Below are 22,927 nucleotides of genomic sequence, written 5' to 3' on the forward strand. Positions count from 1 at the left end.
GTTCCTCAATCTTACTCCACATAGCTCACAAAATGGCAATGCAAGCATTTGTTTCGCAGGTATATGATCATCAACAGAAGATACACTATATTGCCAAAAGTATTGGGACACCCCTCCAAATCATTGAATTCAGGTGTTCCAATCACTTCCATGGTCACAGGTGTATAAAATCAAGCACTAGGCATGGTGATGCTTCTACAAACATTTGTGAAAGAATGGGTCGCTCTCAGGAGCTCAGTGAACTCAAGCGTGGTACAGTGATAGGATGCCACCTGTGCAATAAGTCAATTTTTCCACTACTAAATATTCCACGGTCAACTGTTAGTGGTATTATAACAAATTGGAAGCATTTGGGAACAACAGCAACTCAGCCATGAAGTGGTAGGCCACATAAAAATAAAAGAGCGGAGTCAGCGTATGCTGAGGGTCCCAGTGCGCAGAAGTTGAACTTTCTGCAGAGTCAATAGCTACAGACCTCCAAACTTCGTGTGGCCTTCCGATTAGCTCAAGATCAGTGCGTAGAGAGCTTCATGGAATGGGTTTCCATGGCGCGTAGCTGCATCCAAGTCTTACATCACTAAGTGCAATGCAAAGTGATGGATGCAGTGGGGTAAAGTACGCCACCACTGGACTCTAGAGCAGTGGAGACGTGTTCTCTGGAGTGACCAATCATGCTTTGTCTGGCAATCAGATGGAATCTGGGTTTGGCAGTTGCCAGGAGAACGACACTTTCCTGACTGCATTGTGCCAAGAGTAATGTTTGATGGAGGAGGGATTATGGTCTGGGGTTGTTTTTCAGGGGTTGGGCTTGGCCCCTTAGTTCCAATGAAAGGAACTCTTAATGCTTCAGCATACCAAGACATTTTGGACAATTTCATGCTCCCAACTTTGTTTGGGGACAGTTTGGGGATGGCCCCGTCCTGTTCCAACACACCAGTGCACAAAGCAAGGTCAATAAATACATGGATGAGCGAGTTTGTTGTGGAGGAACTTGACTGTTTCTGAGGTGTTAAAAAAGTTGATGAGAGAGTGAGAGTTTGAAAATGTGAGTTTTTCACCTTTGAGGGTGACAGTGACGAGTCCAGGACCCTTTTTTAAACAGTCACAGGGTGAACTTTCAGGGGCCTCGGCTCCAAGCACTCTCCTGCACTGATTAATACCGTAACTGTGGATAGAGTCGACAGACAGACCCATACTCGTACTGGGATCCACCTGGGAAATGTAGTCCTAATGTATGAAGACAAAGAAGACATTATAAGCGATACAATCTGTTTGCCATTAAATATCAACAGCACTGACACTGTATTATTTGCATGCTAAAATAGTATTATTACTTTTTTTATGATCATCTGTATCTTTGCATATATTTAAACATTAATACACTACAGAACCAGCTCTCACCCTGAAAGCTTTGGAGATGTCTGTGTCTAACGTTGACCACTCAGTTTTCCCAGTAATTCTCACCGAGCCGATGTAGAAATCCTGCTGCCTCACCTGCTGATCATCACATCACATATTTAGGCAATATGATCAAATATTTATGTATATGAAGCAATTTCATTTCTGTTTTCATTTATTCACCTCTCTAGACACTTGCTGGTCAGCTATTCGAACCACCACACGCGTAAAGGCCTCGTCCCTCTGAGACGACAGGGTCAATAACTCCATAGGAGCAACGTCTGCGAAATCGAAACAATTATTTTTTCCTCAATCTGCCAAGGTTAGAATTGAGATGCAAGTGGCCAAAAATATCAGATGGTGTAACTAGCGAACTAACCAGGGATGGAGCACTCATTGAGGCTGAGGCTAAAGGACTTAGTGAGGCTCATGGGTGGTTTGCTTTGGTTGGAGTTCAGGAGGCTGGCGAGGCCAGACGGCTGGGAGGTGGAAGTGGAAGGTGGGCCGCAAGGGAGGACAAGGGACGACGGAGCGCTTCCTGTTTTCAGCTGGTCGTTTTCTGCCTTCAGACTCTCCACCATCATCTACAATGATACATTGAATTAGATTTTGTTTCTCTTGAGGCTAGAAGACACTATGTGACTTTTGTTCAGATTTTTGCCCTGATTAGGATGAGTCGACAATAGTTTGTCGACAATAGTAGCGGCCCGTCTGAGATGACAGATTTCGCCGAAAATTGCATAGTGTATGATGGGCACAGACTCTATTTTTTAGGGTTCAGACTATGATTCCATCCAGTCAGAGGATATAAAAAAATATATTTAGAGCCGATTTTAACACATATTGTAGTGTGTGTTTGACGCATCGCTACTGAAAGTGAAGCTGTCCTATATCTACCAGTGTGGTAATAAAATACAATACAAACAAAAAAGTTAATAAACACACACATGACAAATTAGCCAAATCGTCAATACTGTATGAAGCTCACACAGAAGTCACTCTCAAACCAAGTCTGTGTTGGGAAATCTTCCAGATGACTTGATTTTGTCTGCGAAAATTCCCTGAGCAAAGGTAAAGGTGACCGTAGCAAAAAGTGACTAAACTGGTCACTAACCTGCATGTTGTTCATGGACTCTCGTAGCTGCTCCAGCTGGTGGGCCGAGTTCAGCGCCTCTAGCCGGATGTCCGTCAGTTTCATCTCTTTCTCCCACAGCTCAGACCGCAGCTCCGTTACCACCTTCTCATCGCTCTCGTTTTCCTCGTTACTTTCAAGGATCCTGTTGCAACGTCATTTTAAATATTAAAAAATACTGTGTAATAATTACTGCTGCATTTCAAGTGAAATCGCCCTCTCTTGCCCCCCTGTACTATTATATGTCTTTATTATAAACTATTAAAAATGTACTCACACAGAGGAGGTAGCTGATTGGCTGGATTGGAAGGAAGGGGGCGGGTTCTCTCCATCTTCATGGGCCAGTTTTGGTGAATTGGGGGCAGAAGAGTCTGGAGTGACGATCTCTTCGATATCAGAGTACATCGAGCCCCCTTTAGCACCCTTCTTAATGCTGAACGCCTTGCCAAAAGAGCTTCGCAACTACAGATAAATCCAGAAAAAGACAGAGAACTTCAAGTACAATGAATTATTCACAAATTATACAAGTGTTTGATTATTCTGAAGAATTATGTTCATTTAGTTTATTCATTTACACTTCTGTTCAAAAGTGAAAGAAGTCTCTTATGCTCACCAAGGCTGCATTTATTTGATCAAAAATACTGTAAAAACAGTAATATTGTGAAATATTATTGCAATTTAAAATAAATATTTCTGATTATTATTAATATTGAAAACAGTTTAGTTTTGAGAAAACCATGACACATTTTTTTTTTCAGGATTCTTTGATGAAGAGAAATGTCTAAATAACAGCGTTATTTGAAATATAAATGTTTTGTAACATTATAAATGCCTTTATTGTTATTCTTGATACATTTTATGCATCCTTGCAGAATAAAGTATTAATTTTTTTTTTTAATACTGACCTTAAACTTTTGAATGGTAGTATATAGATTGAAACTATTATAAAAAAAATTACTTATATATTTAAAACAATTGAATATTTTCCTTACTATAAACTAGACAAAAGTTGTGTTTGTTATGCCTTCTTTTATGAAAGAAAAAATGGAATCAGCTTCTCAGAGGATAATAATAATTATTGTATGAAAATGTAAATTTTGAGGTTCATTATACATTCTGCGAACCTCCCTATTTTATGAGGTGTTAAATCAGTACTTCATGTCACAGTTTGTTTATTTTATTACTATGAATATCAAAACGACGTTGGGGCGGTGCCACAGTGGGCAAGTGATAACCAATAGCCGTGGCTTTGGGAGTGGCCTCGTAGGGCAGCGAAGCAAGTGCATTCTGGGAGTTCTTGTCTTTCATCCACATGAGACAAAAATACATTTTCTGTCTTTTCTCAGTCTAGAAGGCACCAAATTCAAAAATAATTTCACATTTCTACTACATAAATGGCACAGTTTAAATACACATTCATCTTCCCAGTGCTGAAGTGCCCCTTTAATACCAGGGTTAAACAGGGCCTTAGTTGTTTTAATGCCTGACGGACTAAAGCAAATAATGCAATTCAGGTTGTGGCGCAAGTTGTGGGTCCCCATCTTGTCAGTTTTTAGAGCGTGCATCCCAATTTGACGACTTATGGACTATTCTATCTCACTGAAAATTCCAAAAAGGAAAACTTCAACTACCCGAATGATGCACTTAATTTATCGAAAAAGTATGGAATGTTGCACACTTCAATGTTGGCCCTATATAAGAGTCTAGTGTATGAAGGTTATTTTGTCATCCAACATTAGTGACTAGATGGTTGAGTGCATAGTGAATAGTACAAGTGCATAGAGCATGTCATTTTGGACACAAGACTAGTTTCCGGATACAAAAAAATAAGGTTGCACTTAAATACCATGTGCTAATTGCTTAGTGAATTCCCCCCTTAAATATTGCAAGATATTATATGAAAGTATTAGCTGCAGTGGCTGTCAGAGGACCTGTGCCAATGGAAACCTGTGGACACGGCGCTTTGTAGAGCGGTTAGAAACAAGACATAACGAACATTCCCTCAGAGAGACTCTTAAACTTACCTCACAGACCTTTACAAAAGAAGAATACATGAAAACTATGGTTACGCGCTCGAAGATAATAATAGCCCAGCAGGTTGAAGAAAAAACGGCTCCTCTTTTTCCGCTTACCCAGCTCTTTTTCTTCTTCTTCTTGGCATCGTCTTTCAGGCTGCCCACACTGGAGTGGCTGGTAATGCTGTTCAGACTAGAGATGCTCTCGGAGGAGTTCTGCCTCCTGATTCGCAGCTCTGAGAGAAGGGAGAAAGAATGCTTGTGTGGTAACATATTAATCGTATATTGAGCTAAAACACAAGTCGAGGTTCATTTGTCCTGTCCTCACCTTTGGGAGCAACATCAGGGTTATTGAGGGCGACTTGGATGACGGCCTGTGCCTCCATGTTCTTGGTTTTAAGGCTCTCGATTGTTTCTCTCAAGTCTATTAATTCACTGTCCTATAGAGAAATACAGATTTATTTAGTCTGTGCTCATACGTTTAAAGCATAAACATTCCCCACAACATTCCCCGAAGCGCTGCTACTTATGGTTTTCCAAACAAATGTAGGTTAACTTCTGCTTTCGACATTGAGTTACTGCCTGCACTTGACCAGTGACATTTACGGCAGACGTAGCCACAGGGACGTCTACAAAATCTCCTCCAGCTGTGCATCACTGGTACATCAATATTATTTGCTTTCTCTGAATCACTGAAACAATCTGAAGGGTCACAGTCACTGTAATGAATCAATGAATCCGGGTCACTGCCTCGCAAAAAAAAGCTTTCTAGACCAGCTGCCTCTTTCACAGAAGGCAATGTGCCATGGATGTCCGTGTTTCATGCACTCATTTGGAGCACAGAAAAGCAACCCCCAACCTCCATTCAGTCATAATTTGACCCAAATTTTGTTATTTCACTCTCAGTGACTCTAAACGTAGCTTTTGGGCAGTAAAAGGACAGTCGAGCTTTGGGTAATGTGTTTCATACACATGGTCCAACCTGAAGACATTATATAAATCGATTAATCGCATCTAACATAAAAGCTTTTGTTTACATAATATATGTGTGTGTATTATTGTTATTAGGCGCGCTGTGCTCGCCAGTCACATTGCTTTACAGTAGTGAATAACCCATTTCAACGGACAAAACACATATGGAAAATATGGAGGACACCGAGTGAGCTGCTGCATATGTGGTACATGATCCAAGTTGTCCAAAATATGAGAATGCTTAATTTAAGTGCTTCAAACAAAAGCATTAGCGTTACCACGTCTTGCCCTGTTGTGCTTTGACGGATGAGTGTGATTTAGGACAGGGCGCAATTTTGCTAAAATATTTTTGTTAGAAATTAAGTGTAGTTTTAAAATTCTACATGTAACACAAGTAATCATATTTATGAGAGCAGTAAAACTAAAGGCACTATTGTTGGAATAGCCCATTAATGTTCATACGAGTGAATGTGTGTGTTCTTCACACCTCGTACAAGTTAACATTTTGTGCTTTTGTTTTTGTTTATTATCATTTTTAATTTAGTCACTTTTAAAATATGCTTCAAAATAGTAAGCAATCAGTTGTTTTTAGATTTAGAATGTAATTTTTGTATTTTAACACTTTTTTTGCTAATAATGTACAGCATTGCCTACATGGATAGATTCACTATATACGTTTTCATAGGCTTTATATTACACATTGTTTAGCGGACAGCATTGGGCAGGATATGGATCATTTTATGAAAAATAAATTAATAAAAAAAGAAAAAAAAACGAAATGTATAATAATTTTTAGATTTTTCATCCGATTAATCGGGGGGAAATAATCGACAGATTAATCGATTACCTAAATATTCAGTTAATAAATAAATAATTGCAGCCCTAGTATTGTGGCGAGTCAAGCTTCACCCCTGGCAACACACAAATCACATGGGGAACAACCACCAAGCCCAGTTGATGGCATTCAGTCAATCTTCTAGACAAGGATATAAATGCCGATGGAGACAGAAAAGGTAACGCTTGTGCTTTTGTTTCTGTGCCAGAGAGTGATTAACAGGAGGTTGGTGTTACGGACTCTCCGCCGGCAGATTTCCACACAGACTGAGCGCTGTCTGCTCAGCGGACTTTCACCCTCACTCTCACTGGAAACACCAAAAGAAGCACTTGTAAATAAATAAACCCTCCGGGTTGAACTCACTTTGTCGTGTCCGTTCTCCTTTTTCCCCTCAGGAACCCGCTACAGTATATATATATATACAGACACGCACACACACACACACACACACACACACACACACACACACACACACACACACACACACACACACACACACACACACACATATACGTATATAATATATATATATAAATACAAAAATATATATACACACACATATATTATGTAAACAATTTTTATGTTAGATGCGATTAATCGTGATTATTCAATTTGACAGCACTAAAAAACATGAAATCAGTAGAACTATATTGTTTTGGCAGCTCAATGGTACTCCCTCATGATATGAAATGCTAGGTCTCTTAAGGCCCTGACACACCAAGCCGACAGTCGGAGGGACTGTTGTTGAGCGCTGTCTGAGAGACCTGCACACGTAAAGCCGCTTCTCATAGAGCGCCTGAGTACTGAGTTTTTGTGTCGCATTTTTGGGTTCAAATGCACACACTTACGTGCCAAAATGCCTGTCTTTGCGAGTGTCCTCATAAACATGTAAACAGTCGAGAAAGAAAGCGCATGTGAAACAGTATATTAGATCCGTGCGTCAGGTCTTAAAGTGACAGCAGCCTAATATACCTGATATCATCTGTGTCATTAATGTTAATCAAACAACAAAAAGAAAAAAATCTCTCACTGCTCTTGACTTAATCACTTTTGTCTCACTTTAATAAGAATAAATGTATATTTAATTTACACAGTGAATATAAGCAGTGTTATTTTATACATTTGATTGCTTTCTACAATTTATGTAGGCTAGTATTTCTTATTTCTAGTGCTTGTTTTTCAGGTAGGCAGTCAGTGAGAGAGAACTCTGATTGGCTGTTCAGCTTTGCTAACGGATCACAGCATGGAGGATAAGAGAGTGAGTGAGAGCGCAAGCTTGTAGTCAGTCGCCTGTAGTGCATCTGGTGTGTTCAAACTTTTTTCAGCTTTCATCGCCACTGGTTCTTTTACGCCAGCTTGGTGTGTCAAGGCTTTAACTGTTCCCAATAAGCCAGTTTTTCATCTTATTTGAATTAATCGTTGGTAGAGATTGATCAGGAGTTTGTGTGTGTTTTTAGGATGAATCGTACCTTCTGCTCAGCGCTGACAGAGAGAGTCTGAAGTCGAGAGGTCATGAGGGCCAGACTCTGCTCAAACGCTGCCACAAGGTTCGCCTAGAGAGAATTTGTTTTAAGATAATAATAAATAATACATTGAATGGTATATTTCAGAACTACTTTTCAAAAGTTTGGGGTCGGTGAGATTTAAAAATGTTTTTGAAAGATGCTCACCAAAGCTGCATTTATTTAATCAAACATACAATAAAAACGGTATTGATGTCAAATATTATTACAGTTTAAAATAACTTTTCTATTGTAATATATTTTAGAATGTAATGTATTCCTGTGATCAAAGCTGAATTTTCAGCATCATTAGTGTCTTCAGTGTCACATGATCCTTCAGAAATCATTCTGATATGATGATTTGATGATCAAGAAACATTTCTGATTATTATCAATGTTGAAAACAGTTGTGCTTCTTTCTTAATTTGTGGAAACTATAATTATTATTTTTTTCAGGATTACTTTGAAATATAAATATTTTGATCATTTTAAAGCAAGGATGCATTAAATAAATAATATTATACATTTTCTTAAAAAACAACAAAAAAACGTACTGACCCCGAACTTTTGAACAGTAGTATACATACAAAACAATAGCAACTGTATACGTGTTTGACAGTGCACGCATACATTAGCAGAGAGCTGTGAGGTCAGATTGGCCACTTTCTCCTGTGAAGATTCCAGCTCCCTCCTCAGCTTACGGATTTGCTGTGAAGAAACACACAGACTTGGTAACCAACAGATAATTTGATAAATAAAGTGCAATCAAATCTAAAGGAACAGTTTGAAAATGAGAATTCTGTCATTACTCATCCTCATGTTGTTCCAAACCTGTACAACTTTCTTCCGTATAACACAGGTCGGGACATGTTAGGCTGCTTTATTCCATGCAACGATCAAGAAAATGACAACCGAGGGCTCTCAAGCTCGAACAAAATAAAAAAGTACTCAATATGACAACTCTGAAGTCATATGATAGCTACAGTATGTACTGTATGAGAAACAGTATTCACTGAAAAATTCTCCCCAAATATAGCTCTCAAATGCAATTTTTTGAGCTTGACAACCCATTGACTTTCACTGTAAGGTAAAAAGCAGAAAGTGAACATTCTGCTGAACGTCTTCTCTTGTGTTCTATGGAAGAAAGCAAGTCATACAAGATTGTCGTTACAGGACATTCATAGTCATTGCGTGAGTAAATAATGACAGAATGTTCATTTTTGGCCGAACTATTCCTCTAAATGATCACATTATTTACTTTTGACATAAATCTCTAAATAGTTTTTCCTAAATTAAAGTATTAAAGTCAGAATGAGCCGATGAAGCTGGAGGAATTTAAGCTCGCTGCAGCTGCTGGAAAACTGTGACAGATGATATGTAGCACTCCCAATAGCATCTGTGTCTGTTTATGTTATCTCTACATGAAATGGACTGATAAACTCTACACATGCAACTGAAGGTAACAAAAAGACGAATGGTGAGTATGTTCACACACTATGATGCACACCAGACCAGAACAACACACACGATGAGCAATCAGACTCACGTCAAGCCATCAGGCTTGGAATGCAAAACTTCACCAAGTACATTTTTTTCCAAGGGGAAAAAAAAAACCTTCGAAAGTTTTTCAAGGTAACTTGATGAGACACATTCCTTTTGCATCCATAGATCAAGACAGACTCATGATGAAACGGTAAAGGCGTATTCCCACCAGCAAATTGGAAATTGTTTGGATGCTAGAGATTTTTTTTTACTAACATAAATGAAAGATATCTAATTTGATACATAAAATGACAACAATTTAGCAATTTATTGCAATTAAACCATTTGTTTCTCAATTGATTGGATTCTGAATAAACTTTTGGCCATTTTTAGATATCCAATTGTTTCTTTAATTTTTTTGCAGAAAAACTTGAAAAAATTCTAATCATGATTAGTTTTTGAATATTTGTACTGTTGTGTTTGTTTTATCCCATCTGATGTGAATATGCCTTCACATTACAATTATTAAACACAGAAAATGGATGAAATTATGAGTATCAACATGTGGCACGTTGTTAGCTACTAATTTCCTTCAACCCAGGGACAGACTGTCATGATTGAATGAAACATCACTTGACAAAAACACAGCAGAGAAATCTCATAACAGCATTCTGAACAGCTAATGCCAGTTTATCTTTGAATTAGTGCAGTGTTAGTTATTAAAATCCCCTATTATGCTATTTTAAAGGTTCCTAATGTTCCTAATGTTTTGAGGTCTCCTAGGTTTACATTCATCCAATGATGGCTCAATTTGTTGTGATCGGTATAACTCTGCTCTGATTGGTCAGATGGCCCAGTCTGTTGTGTTTGGTCTACTCTGCTCTGATTGGTCAGATGGCCCAGTCTGTTGTGATTGGTCTACTCTGCTCTGATTGGTCAGATGGCCCAGTCTGTTGTGTTTGGTCTACTCTGCTCTGATTGGTCAGATGGTCCAGTCTGTTGTGATGTCAACAACACTAACCAAACTCTTCCAGGCGACAGTGTTTGACGGTCAAAGTAGACGTTCAAGGGCGGCCAGTGAAGACCATAGGCTTCGATTATGCAAATATGTTACATTGTAACATAGGTTTGTCACAGGTAGTAAGACTGGAATTGCTGATGACTCTTTATTTTGGGAGACAATACGTTTATTTGTTGTGCACATTGATCTTTAAAACCTTCCAGACCTTTTACATTCACTAACTGCTATATTACACACTTCACGAAAGGTAAAATTTGAAAAAGCATAGTAGGGGCACTTAAAATGCTGTGCCATTGAGCAGCACCTGACATTAGCTGACTTTAGCTGTTATGATTTCTGAGAACATGTATTACAAAAACAGGTTATTAATATGATTGTCATTAACTTCTGAAGACAGAGAGGGAAAATCCGAGAGAGAGAGAGAGAGAGAGAGAGAGAGAGAGAGAGAGAGAGAGAGAGAGAGACAGACACTCACCTCGCCCTGTATTCTCTCCTCCGCCTGAGAGATTGCACGGAAGAAAAGAACGGCAGAAAGACAGTAAGACGCTAAATAAATGGAAGTCCATAGTGATGAAAGCACAGAAATACAAATGAAAAAGATCTAAGACTGGAACAGGGCTGCACGATTTGGTCAAAATGTTGTGCTTTTGAATGCAATATAATAAAGATTCAACAATAATATCAGACACACACACACACACACACAAAAGTGTGTTCACACTTGTTCTCTTTAAAAGAACCAAATTTAGACTGCTTTCAGCTGACCCAAAATTTGGTGACAAAAATTTAAAGTATATTTTTATTCAATTAACTGTGCAGCCCTAGATAGAATGGCATCAAATGCATTTTTTTTAATAAAGCAATGATAAATTATTTTCACTACTTATGGGCCAATTGGGTTAATTAGCTGTGTATGATAAGTAGTATTACTTATGAGTGAATCAGTGAATGAAATACATTTCTTTTTGATGAATGAAGTGATTTGACTTGTTTTAGTTGTTTATACTACTGCGTAAATCTAAAAAAGTTTTTTTTTGGTACAAAAAAACAGGCCTGTTCTTCATTCAACCAATAAATCACAACACCTTTATCATGTGCAGCAGTTCAAGTAACAACTCCATTTTCAGTAAGGAAAGCAGAGAAAGCTTCTACTAGTGTCCCTGCTGTGTGGGTCTAATAAATCAGCAGGAGCAGACTGACAGTCCCAGCCGAGCTGCACTCGTGAGAGTCTAGCGCCGTATGACACGTGGTCTGCGGGAAAGAGTGGTTGGGATACTTACCGAGGAGTAGTTGGAGGAGGCATTAGACACCAGTGAGAGCACTGAGCCATGAACTGCAGCAGGAAAAAGAGAGACAGAAAGAGAAAAACACACAAGTGTGATTTTAAAAGCATTATAACAGCTAAATCACGGGATGTGGCAAATTCAGATATTTGATTTTACATATCCTGTATGTATTGAGTTTTATCATCTGTAGAATCACATCCAGTTTCCAGAGCTATCTTTTAGCACACATGTCATTTAGTAGATGCTTTAATCCAAAGCAACGTACATTACACTTAAGACCAAAGTATACTTCACTTTTTATGCATACACTAGGCTCCGAATATCATATTCTTTTTGTGAATTTCGCCATCAGCACAGTACACTCATACTGTACAAGCGCAGCCATACACTGTGGCCCTGTTTACACCTGTATTATGATGCATTTTGGTCTATCGGATCACAAGTGGACAGTGCTAAATACAGGTGTAAATGGGGTCTAAAACGTTTTAAACTTGTCCATTTTCGACCACTTCCAGAGGTAGTCGAAAACGCATCTGCTCATGTGGTTTCTGCGAGAAACCGAACAGTATTTATGTTATTTTTTTTACCTCTTATCAAACTAATGTCATCTAGTATTCCCAGCGCCATAACTTCCAGCGAATAAGGTCAAAATACTAGCGCGATCAAAGATATATATACGTAGATGCCTCATTTGACCGATCCGCGCAGGCACTAATGAGGAATCTATGTATATATCTATGAAGCCCATACATGTTCCTGTCCATAGATCCGCCCCTCGAAAAAATCAGGACAGAAGTGGTTGAAAGTGGACAAAAGACACGGATTAAAACACCAGGTGTAAACGGGAATGTGTCTCCCTCGTCTACATGCAAACCGATCGACCAAAATGCATCTTAATATCAGGTGTAAACAAGGCCTGTATGCACTGGTCGCACATGACATTACATCATTTTGTTTACAATTACTTCCACAAGGTGGCAACAGTGTCCCAGGACCGTTGTTTTACAAGATTACAACACTGAATGAATGGAGGAGACACTGGGGCTGCGTCCAAAAACTAAGGCAGCTGACTTGTTGCCTCACTGCCTTATCAGGCAATGACTTTGTAAGCAATGTTTACGCTAGAAATGCCATCAGGAGTGGAAAACGTACATTTACATACAAACTGACCATCAACCGCAACTTTCAGATGCCATCTTTATGTTTTAGCAGGATGGAAAGCACAGGATTGAGGGATATCAAAGGCAGCGAGGGACATATCTATCAGATGAATGCATCTCAGGAAGTGAAGCAAACATTGGATTCGGGCGCGTCTTGACGCCTTCCTACCGTGGAATGCATCTTCCGAAGGCCGCATTTTTTAGTTTTCGGACGCAGCCTGGAAGAGTATACTTTGTAAAACTGTGCATATGTAAAAAAATTAAGTATACTTTGGGCTTTACTGCTCAAGGGGACAATGGTAATGTTTTTCCCCCTTCTGAGATTCGAAGTATGCCCCATGTAGACTGAACCATATAACCCAATGTCTCACCGTCATCGCTGGGTTCTCTGTCCCTGAACGAGCCGGATCGGATCATACTCTTGGGCCGCTCGGCGAGCGATAGGGTGCTGCCCAGCGGTGAGGACTGATACAGGTCAAAACTGGCCTCGTGAGTGGGAATGCTGTTGGATCTGGTCATCCTTGGCGTTCCTGAGGTGGGGCTGGGTGTCACTGCACAAAACAGACAGCAGAGGGAGCCAGTGTTTATATATGATATAAATCAAGGCACAGTGGAGAAAGGTGTCCTGCATCTTGCCTGGTGGGGACGCATCTTTTTCATAGGGTTAAATCAAAATTGACATTTCTTATTTTTGTATGAAGTATATTGCATTATTTATTATAAAAGATTTATCTGTGTATAATTTTAATTTTATTAATTCCAATATATAATTTTCATGAGCAAGCTCGTGAGTCCCGCCTTTCATTATTTCCCACAGAATAATCCAGTTTCACTCAGAAATATATCAAATATATCATCAGTCAATGCTGTAGAAGTGTGCAGACACTTACTGATGCTTGTCAGTGGCATCTTTCCTGTCAGTATGGGTGAAGGGAACTGTGGCGGACTGTTGGTCTCCGACAAGCTCATGATGGTGTGCGAGTGACGCCTCTCTTTGTTGTCCTCCTCAGCCTGCAAGGAGATGTGCTGGCTGATGGGAAATGAGGGTGTGACGTTAGTTTCATGGATTTACTGCATTAGATCAAACCGTTTGGCGCCGTAAAGAGGCGGCGGAGGTAACGTTAAACGAACAGTACCTTAAGCCTTTTTTTGGCAGAGTATTTCTGTCCCTTTGTGAGCTGGGAGAGAAATGACAGAGAAAAAGAGCATTATTCAAATGACAAGATACGCATGCATGGGAATGAAGAGATCACACTCCAAAAATAGATCATAGATATTTGTATAGCAAAATGAGCAATTAGTAACTCAGGCAGAGGGATAATTAGCAGAGATGTAATCTGAGTGTTAACATAATAGGCAATTGTTCTGCTTTGAATTTTGGGTGCATGTGAACTGAGTACAAATGCGCTGTATAAATGTAAATGCCGTGATGTGGATCTGTGGAGGAAGATTAAGAAGCACTTAACACTAAGGGCCCTATTTTACCGATCTGAGCGCATGGTCTGAAGCACATGGTGTAGGTGCACTTAGGGCGTGTCCGAATCCACTTTTGCTAGTTTAACGATGGAAAAAAACGGTCGGCGCACCAGGCGCATGGTCTGAAAGGGTTGTACCTAGTCTCTTAATCAGTCATGGGTGTGTTTTGGGCATAACGTGCAATAAACCAATCAGATCTCATCTCCCATTCCCTTTAAAAGCCAGTTGCACTTGAACCATGGCGGATTCAATATTTACATGGCGGGATTTTCAAGCAGAAAGACTGAACACTTCTCCAGAGAAGAATCCTTTTATTTGTATTATTTAAAAATGATTGTGTGCTGCTGCGCATCCCTGAGTGTGTAATAATCAGTGTACGCACATGCACCCGCCTATAGGCGCATATTACTAACGCGCCCTTTAAATAACACAAAACATACTGACTTTAGACCAGGTTTTTGTTGGTCAATGGCGCAGTCGTTTTCAGTTCCTCAAAATAGCAATGCACCAACAATGCGCCTGAACACACCTGGTTTTCAGACCAGCACACCCATGGGAGCACAAATGGGTGCAAATGCATTTGCTATTTAAACAACGTGGCGCTGGACTTGAAAATGATAACTGCGTCGGGCTGAAACTAGCAAAAAAACACTTGCGTTGCGCCTGGTGTCGCATTGCACCGGGTGTATGATAGGGCCCTTCACATTAAACTTCAGTGTGCAAGTTGCCCTGCACCGGTTGTGCTAAAGACATGAATGATTCATACATTTTTTTAAAAACTTAACAAAAAAACGTATTGAGGAGAGGTGAGCTGTTACGTTTATAAGTGATCTGACATGATCTTTGCTTGGCAGTCAACAAAACATACATAGCATAGCATATAGCAACATGCTAACAACCACTTAGAACCACTCAAGCAATGACCTAGTAGCCTAATCACATAGCGAAATGCTAACAACTGCTGAAACACTATAAAAATGGCAACCACCCGCAGAATGCCGTACCATTGTGGCAGTACTACTAATATTTTCCTCAGAACGTGTCAAACAGAAACATGATCACAAACTGCTCTGCTCTGTGTGTAGACACAGTTTTGAGGAACAGATAGAGTCGAGTCTTCATTAATAACTTCCTAGTGAAGAAATGGATAAAGAGAGCTGTGATGGAGAGAGAGATGAATTGCTGAATAGAAACGTTATTAGAGTCACTGCAAATTACACAAATGATAGACGTCCCGCCTCAGACACATGACCCTCATTAGCCCTTCAGCTCTGTGGCGGCCCAATAAAAATAATGAGCAAGATTAAGGCCATGAGCTATTGTCCAGTTTTTAATCTGACTAAGCAAGCATTGACAACATTTTGTGGTGGGTCTTTATAAAGGAGACTGTACAAAAACAGAGAGGCCATGGGTGGCAGAGAGCTGTATGAACCTTGCGGTGAAAATAAGCTCGGTAACAGGAAGACTGAGCTGCTTTTAGATGTTTCCACTGGCACACCCAGTGATGAGCTGCTGCTTTGAACACACCATGTTCATTTACTGTTTTAGGGCAGAGACAGGAAGCGACCACAGTTGTGCAATGTTTATTTTTTATTTATTTTTTATGTGTGATGTAGATTAACTGTTTGTTTTTTTTTTACTTTTTTTTTTTACTATGACAGATTATGTATTATATAAATTTAATTAATTTATAAATGTATATATATATATATATATATATATATATATATATATATATATATATATATATATATATATATATATATATATATATATATATATATATATATATATATATATATATAATGTATACACATACACACCTTCATAATAGTCTTGTGTTTCCTTCTAATGTTTTGTGAACAAAATAAAAAACAAAAAATTGAAACAAGATTATAACTATTTTTAATGTATTATATATTAAATTATATTATGAGACTGCTATGAATTTGTTTTATATTTTTATATTATATTATATTATGGATGTTTATTTGTCAAGCTTTGGCGGGGAGGGGGATTTTCATTCTAAAGAGCATTTTATTGAACAAAAAATGCATACGATACTGAGTGGAAGATGAGTCTTAAATATTCAACTGTCTATTTAGTCTATTTAACTGGAGACGCCCTCACCTGTCTGGCGTGAGAGTGAGCGAGATCCTGCTTCCTGTTGACCAGCCACCAAGCGTCCCTCTGTCCTCATGTCTGGGTCTGGGCTCCGTCACGCTGCCCCCTGCTGGAGACACACTCATCTGTAGAGACAAGGACTCCATGCTACGATGCAGCCCAGAGAGGCGAGGGTAGAGCGAGGGAGAGCCACCAGCACTGCCCCCTCGGCCCACGGTGGCACTGGAGAAACATTCGGAAGAGTTGACGTTGAGGATGGGAGCCGGGCTGGGGGTCAAACAGCTTGAGCTGCTAATTCCTGAAAGATCTTGTAATTTGGAGAAGGGCGGCACTTTGGGAGGAAGCTGGTCCTCCACATTGATTATACCACACATGTCCAGGCTGTTGGAGTTGACTTTGTCCAGGTGAGCAGGTTTGGGCAGCGATCTGGCACTGGAGGGCCTGGGAATCCCATGATATAGAGATTAATTAAAAATGAGAAGCACACTAAAACATTCGACATGACAGAAATGTCAGTTAGCAATGAAAATAAACTAAAGATGAAAATAAACAGACCCAATTTATATTAGGTGGCCTTAAGTGCCATGCACTTACATCAAAAAATAAGTTAAATGTACTTATTGTGTTCATATTGCATTGCAAAACACTTGTGCTGATATTGAGGTGGGATACGGGTAAAGTTAGGGACAGGTGTGGTGGTATGGGTAAGTTTAAGGGTAGGGTCAACAGTGTCATTATAAATGTAACTACAGAAATGAATAACAGATGTAATTACATGCAGGTATTTTTAAAAATGTAAGTACAATGTAAAAACATGTATGTACACAATAACTGCATTGTATCATATTATTTATTTAAATGTTATTACATAGTAGTTAAGGCCCATTAATATAAAGTGGGTCCATATATATATGTACATTTCATGCAGTCAATTTTAAGTCGATTTTCTTGTCATTGAAAGAACAAGTGCAAAACCCCAAGCAATAAGAGCATATGTGGGGTTTAAGCTACATGAAGGAGGTTTTTCTCACCTCTGAGAGTTGGGAGAGGGCAGCTCTGAATATTTGCCCAGGCTGGATGGTTGCCGGAGTCCCAAAAGCTTGGAAGGAGGCTCCAGCGCACTCTGTGTTGGTGTCAATGTGCCGTTCTTTAGAGAGCCCCCTCCGCCACACTCAGAGTCAGATGCCACCGCCTTGGCTTTGGCCTTCTCCTTCTCACGGTCTGTCTGGTTGACTGGACCGCACCCTCCTGTACTGGCCCGATGGGAGCTCTTCACACTGCCTGGTTCCTTCAGTCTAGACGGGGTGGGGACAGTTTTTAGGCCCTGCAGACCAGCGTCCATATTGCTGCTGACAGGGCGAGCGCCTGGCCGCCCTCCCGTCAGACTCAAGGTGCTGGACTTAGCAGGTCTTGGGAGACTCCGATACTGGATGTTGTTGCGTGCATTCGGAGCCATGAAGCCTTGATCACAGTTCGATACATCAAGGCTGATTTTTCGTCCTCCACCTACACCACCAGCAGAGGGTTTCACTGGGATACCAGAGGTTTTAGGAGTTTTGTTCCCAATTGCAGAATCTCCGGAGACAGTGTTTCCACCAGTTGTTAGCACAGTGGCAGTGCCGGTAGTTGGAACGGTTTTCTTGTAACCGAAGGAATTTGTTGTGCCGGCAGAGGGACGGACAAGACCGGAGGGAGGTTTTCGGTGCTCACCGCGATCTTTCCCTGCATCCGAACTGGAGCGTTGTAATCCGGATGTTTTCACTGCCATTTTGGCTTTGTCCACGACTCGCTGATCATTCTTTGGAACTGCAGGCAAACACAAATAAACACAATCAGACATTGATAGTGATAATCAAGAGGAATTATTATAAACTTCAAGGCAGAAGAGCATTTGGATCTTGAAGGGTTTTCAAACATTTGAAATGTGATCCCATTAAAAACATATAAACATATATAAAATCGAAAAGACCTACCTATCAAACACCTATAAACCAATCAAAACACCCTGGAAATCATGGAGAAATGCTCTAAAACCAGTTAGTAATTACACAGCAACCAACAAAAACCAGAGTAACCACTCAGAACATCTTAAGCATTGTGTTGAGTTTTGCACCACTCACATTTTCTTCAGATAATTAATTCAGTGAAATAATCTAGTTCACTAAAATACACTTTTGGAGCTGAGGGGATTGTGCAAGTTTTTTTCTAGAAAAGACCTCTAATGCAACCTCTAACCGGACCCTACTTTTAAATAAGCTTTTACACTTCACTACAAATCCATGTGCAACACACACACAAACACACACCAACAGATGCACAAGCTGCTTCATTAGAATAATGCAGTATATGGTTCCGATCCATCATGAGGTAAAAGACTTTACTGCTTATGCTGCTGACTTCAATTCACTCAACTGTAACATGACAGGCTCCTTGAATATTTAAGACCATAACTTTAAGGACCCTTGAAGTCAGAGAGTTATTTAAGAAACAAAGGGAATGGGTAAGGCACAACTGTTACAGTACTGACAACATGAAATGGGTAAACTTGCAAAGCCCACCCTGATGGCCATCTGGATCCTCTCAGAGATATTTATAAATATACGGCAAAAACGCTAGCGAAATCATGACTCGATCTCTGCACGAATGGGAAAACCCACCAAACAGACTGTTTGCAAACTTGAAAATTGGCTTTACTATAACAACACCATCCACGGTATGCAAAAAACCCTTTCTGGAGTAGCTTAAGCATTTAAACGGCTCAATTAGCAGACCACACAACAAATAAAAATAGCGTAACAGGGAAATACAGCGTGTATTTCATCTGTCACAAGGCGCTGTAATTCACACCACTGCCACCCAGGACAACGGCCAACACAAGTAAATACAGCTGACATCAACTTGAGATGAAGATTAGATGTGAAAAGAAATATGTTGAGTTGGAATAATGTAGGCCATTAGCAGACTATGACTGGAATAAATGCTAGCATGATCGTATCAAAGGATGCAAGGGGGCAAGACACATTTTTTACATGTTTTTTTAGACTGGAGGTAAACAGTAAAACTGAGTCAAAAACAGAAAGAGAGAGAAATTCAAAGGAAACTGGGGGGAAAAAAGAGCATGACCATTAAACTATCTAACTGACAGATACAGCTGTGAGAAGAGGAATGGAGATAGTTTGTCTTCCTGATACTACAGAACTGTAACGGCTGGCTTGTTTGTGTTAAACATGGTCTTATTATACAAGACTGTGTCTTAGAATAACAATGTGCCAGTCCAATGTGGCATAATTAAGATCCATTTCCCTGATATCCAGCATTTGACTGTTATTAGTGGTGTTTGCTAATGCAAACGTCATTACAACTATTGCTTACGCTTAGGGTTCGGAATTCAAAAAATGCCACCTCGCTCATACTCATGTGGTTTGTTGCGTAGAGGTGAGCTATTACTACTCTAAAGCCTAAAGTATACTTAACGCGAACGCTTATATTTTTGATATGCGTATATGCATAGTGTATACATGACTTGCTACTGCTAATACATACATGACATGCTGCTGCTAAACAAGCATACATGAATTACCTGTAGCAGATCAGGTGGAGCTGGGGAAGGTGGAGGGTTTTCTGTTTTTTTTTTTTTCGGAGAACCCCCCCCGGAAAGCTATTGGGCTTGTTTTGGGCTAGTTTTGAGTAGCAATTGGGCGGGTTTTGTTGTGAAAAAAGTAAGTGTAAACGATGTTTGCCAGTGTTGTAAAAAAAGAATTTAAGGATACACAGATTATGCATATCGCGATATGTACATTTGCGATATTTCGATAATTTCGATATATTGTCCAGCCCTACTACACACTCCACTACACACATACTATATAGAACATACCTTTTTAATGGTCGTGAAGGAATTACTTATTAAAAATGAGTACCTACTCAAGAGAGTATGCGATTTTGGATGCAGCCTGAGTTCCCTTTCAGTCGGTCACTACGACGTACGTCGGTAATACCGACGAATTGGGATCACTTCAGAGAGCCCCTATCAGCTTCGAGAACTTAAGAACAGGCCAATGAACAATTGGCGTGCGAGATTTGCATCTCGCGCTCCGCCCCGCGCCGCGGGTATAAACAGGAAGCGAGAGCATCGCACTGACGTCATTCACTTCGGAGCCGAACCGGCGTTTGAAGAGTACGGACTGCTTTCCTGATTATTCAGCGAGAGAATACTACAGAGAGAACAGAGAAGAGGATCGTGTGTTGGTGTGACGGTACTTTCCAGCGGGACCGCGAACTCAGCTGCAAGGAACAACTGCTGTTATCACAGCAAACAAGACTGTTGGTATCGGTGGGCGTTCCATTTTTGAGTGCAAACACAGGCTGCACTATCCCCTGTGTGTTGCCGCGGTTTCCCTGGGTGCTTCAGCACTCTCTAAAAGATCGTTTCCTCACAAAAAGAGCAACACGGGTGTGACTGCGTCTTTTTCAAGATGTCATTCCACCCGTGCGTTTCTGGATGCGGTCGTTCCCTCTCGCCCGCTGACGGCCACACTCACTGCATCACGTGCCTGGGCTTACAGCACGCTGAGGCAGCGTTTGTGAATAGCTCGTGTTCTCACTGCGGGAACATGACTATTCCGGTGCTTAGATCAAGACTCACCTACCTCCGGGAAGGCGGAGTCCCCCTCCCCATACCTCGATCTAGAGCTATCCCTAACCAGGATAGACCTACTTCGACGGATGACCGGGGTGATCTGAGGATAACGTTCAGGACAAACCCGCCTAGTGTCCCTACGCAGGTCCCTGAACCCTCACAAGCACCGCTGCCGGTGGCGCCACCGGAAGAGATCGCTGGTCCCGCCCACGGGCACCCAGTCATCTCTTTTGGAGCGCCCGCGGACGAGCAGATGTTGATCGCAGCATCGGAGGGGAAGTTCCAGTCCTCGGAGGATGAGGACTCAGCTGTACTGCCTCCCTCTGGGAGAGTGGCAACGGTTGAGTCGGACCCCGAGTTGACGGCTATGCTTTCCCGGGCCGCCGAAAATGTCGGGCTTGTGTGGAACCCTCCACCACGTCCCGAACCTTCTAGGTTGGATGATTGGTTTCTGGGGGGGGGTCGCGCTGGTTCTCAGCGTCCCGCCCCAGTGCCATTCTTCCCGGAGGTGCATGAGGAGCTTTCCAGGTCGTGGACGACACCCTTCAGTGCCAGAAACAGACCTGGAGGCTCCTCCCTCCTCACTACCCTTGACGGGGGACAGGCCAAGGGTTACGAGAGGATCCCGCCAGTCGAACGCGCCGTCGCGATGCAGCTGCGTCCGGCGACCGCCTCCGAGTGGCGTGGTGATCCTCGTCTCCCGTCCAAAGCTTGTAGGCTTTCGTCCAGTCTGACTGCGAAGGCCTACAGGTCCTGCGGACAGGCCGCGTCTGCCTTGCATGCCATGGCGTTGCTCCAGGTGCACAAGGCCCAGGCACTCATGGACATGCACGAGGGTAGGTCTGACACTGAGCTCCTCCGGGAGCTCCGGGCGGCGACGGACCTCGCCCTCCGGGCGATGAAAGTTACCGCCCGTTCCGTGGGTCAGGCGATGTCCACCTTAGTGGTCCAGGAACGGCATCTCTGGCTCAACCTGGCCGACATGAGGGAGACTGACAAGAACCGGTTCCTGGACTCCCCCATATCGTCGGCCGGGTTGTTCGGCGACGCGGTCGAGAATTTCGCCCAGCAATTCTCGGCCGCCCAGAAGCAGACGGAGGCCATCAAACATATCCTGCACCGGCGGCCCGCTGCTGCCTCCACCCAGCCGCCGGCTGCAGCACCTCCGCCTGCCCGTCGCCGAGGACGTCCTCCTGCGGCCGCCCCCGCTCCCGCCCCAGCCCAGCAGCAGCCTTCCACCGGCCGTGGGCGTGGAGCCGGTCGCGGGAAGAACGTACAGCCCGCTCAGGCCGCTGCCAAGCCAGGTGGCAAGCGCCGTCGGAAGAGACCCTGAGACGGGCCGCCCAGAGATGGAGGAAACTGCTCTTCAGGAGATGGCTGTAGCACCACTCCTTCCCCCGGTGGAGGGCCGGGGGAACCCCATTTATTTTTCTGTTCCGCCACTGGCCCCAGTGCCAGTGGCACCCAAATTTTCAATAAAGGAGCAGTTTCTAACATCTCTGGGTGCCAAGAGAGCGCGTCTGGCGGTATGCAACGCTACCATGCCTCGTACCCCTCAGACACCTCTCTCCTCGCCAACAGGGGGCGTCGGTTGGGCGGACGCACACAAAGTGCCTCCCCACGCTCGCCCGTCCCCTCAGCGGATGCAGGTCGTGTGTCAGACCCAGACCCCTGCACGGACCACTCCCATGTCGTCCTGGGGCCCCTGCGTTCCGCTGCGCTGCCCCGCTCCGGGTACGTCTGTGGTGCCGATGATCCCGCTTGCTTGGTCACTGGGGGCCTGGCTAGCGCTCCCCAGCCCGTCTCGCTGGATCATCCGCACCAGACTCGGCTATGCGATTCAGTTCGCCCGGCGTCCCCCGAAGTTCAGGGGTGTCGACTTCAC

The 22,927-nt window shown here is 42.1% G+C and overlaps 1 protein-coding gene across 2 annotated transcripts in view; it reads right to left on the reverse strand.

Annotated features, from left to right (window-relative positions):
- Positions 1-22,927, reverse strand: part of nav1a (neuron navigator 1a) — a 134,597-nt gene that overhangs the window by 8,507 nt on the left and 103,163 nt on the right. The window contains exons 6-23 of one of the 2 annotated variants that reach the window (XM_079802941.1): positions 17,435-18,209; positions 16,410-16,844; positions 13,940-13,981; positions 13,694-13,833; positions 13,175-13,354; positions 11,638-11,690; positions 10,833-10,856; positions 8,485-8,562; positions 7,822-7,905; positions 6,716-6,754; positions 4,874-4,985; positions 4,663-4,781; positions 2,808-2,992; positions 2,513-2,675; positions 1,778-1,982; positions 1,582-1,679; positions 1,402-1,494; positions 1,059-1,227 (exon numbers count right to left, since the gene is read on the reverse strand). In XM_079802941.1, the coding sequence (XP_079659067.1) occupies positions 1,059-1,227; positions 1,402-1,494; positions 1,582-1,679; positions 1,778-1,982; positions 2,513-2,675; positions 2,808-2,992; positions 4,663-4,781; positions 4,874-4,985; positions 6,716-6,754; positions 7,822-7,905; positions 8,485-8,562; positions 10,833-10,856; positions 11,638-11,690; positions 13,175-13,354; positions 13,694-13,833; positions 13,940-13,981; positions 16,410-16,844; positions 17,435-18,209 (2,994 nt within the window). Of the gene's footprint in view, positions 1-1,058; positions 1,228-1,401; positions 1,498-1,581; positions 1,680-1,777; positions 1,983-2,512; positions 2,676-2,807; positions 2,993-4,662; positions 4,782-4,873; positions 4,986-6,715; positions 6,755-7,821; positions 7,906-8,484; positions 8,563-10,832; positions 10,857-11,637; positions 11,691-13,174; positions 13,355-13,693; positions 13,834-13,939; positions 13,982-16,409; positions 16,845-17,434; positions 18,210-22,927 lie in introns of both variants that reach the window. The other variant, XM_079802942.1, reaches the window with a different exon arrangement.

This window comes from Gobio gobio (genome assembly GCF_949357685.1).
Source record: "Gobio gobio genome assembly, chromosome: 21".
In the NCBI taxonomy this organism is placed as follows: domain Eukaryota; kingdom Metazoa; phylum Chordata; class Actinopteri; order Cypriniformes; family Gobionidae; genus Gobio; species Gobio gobio.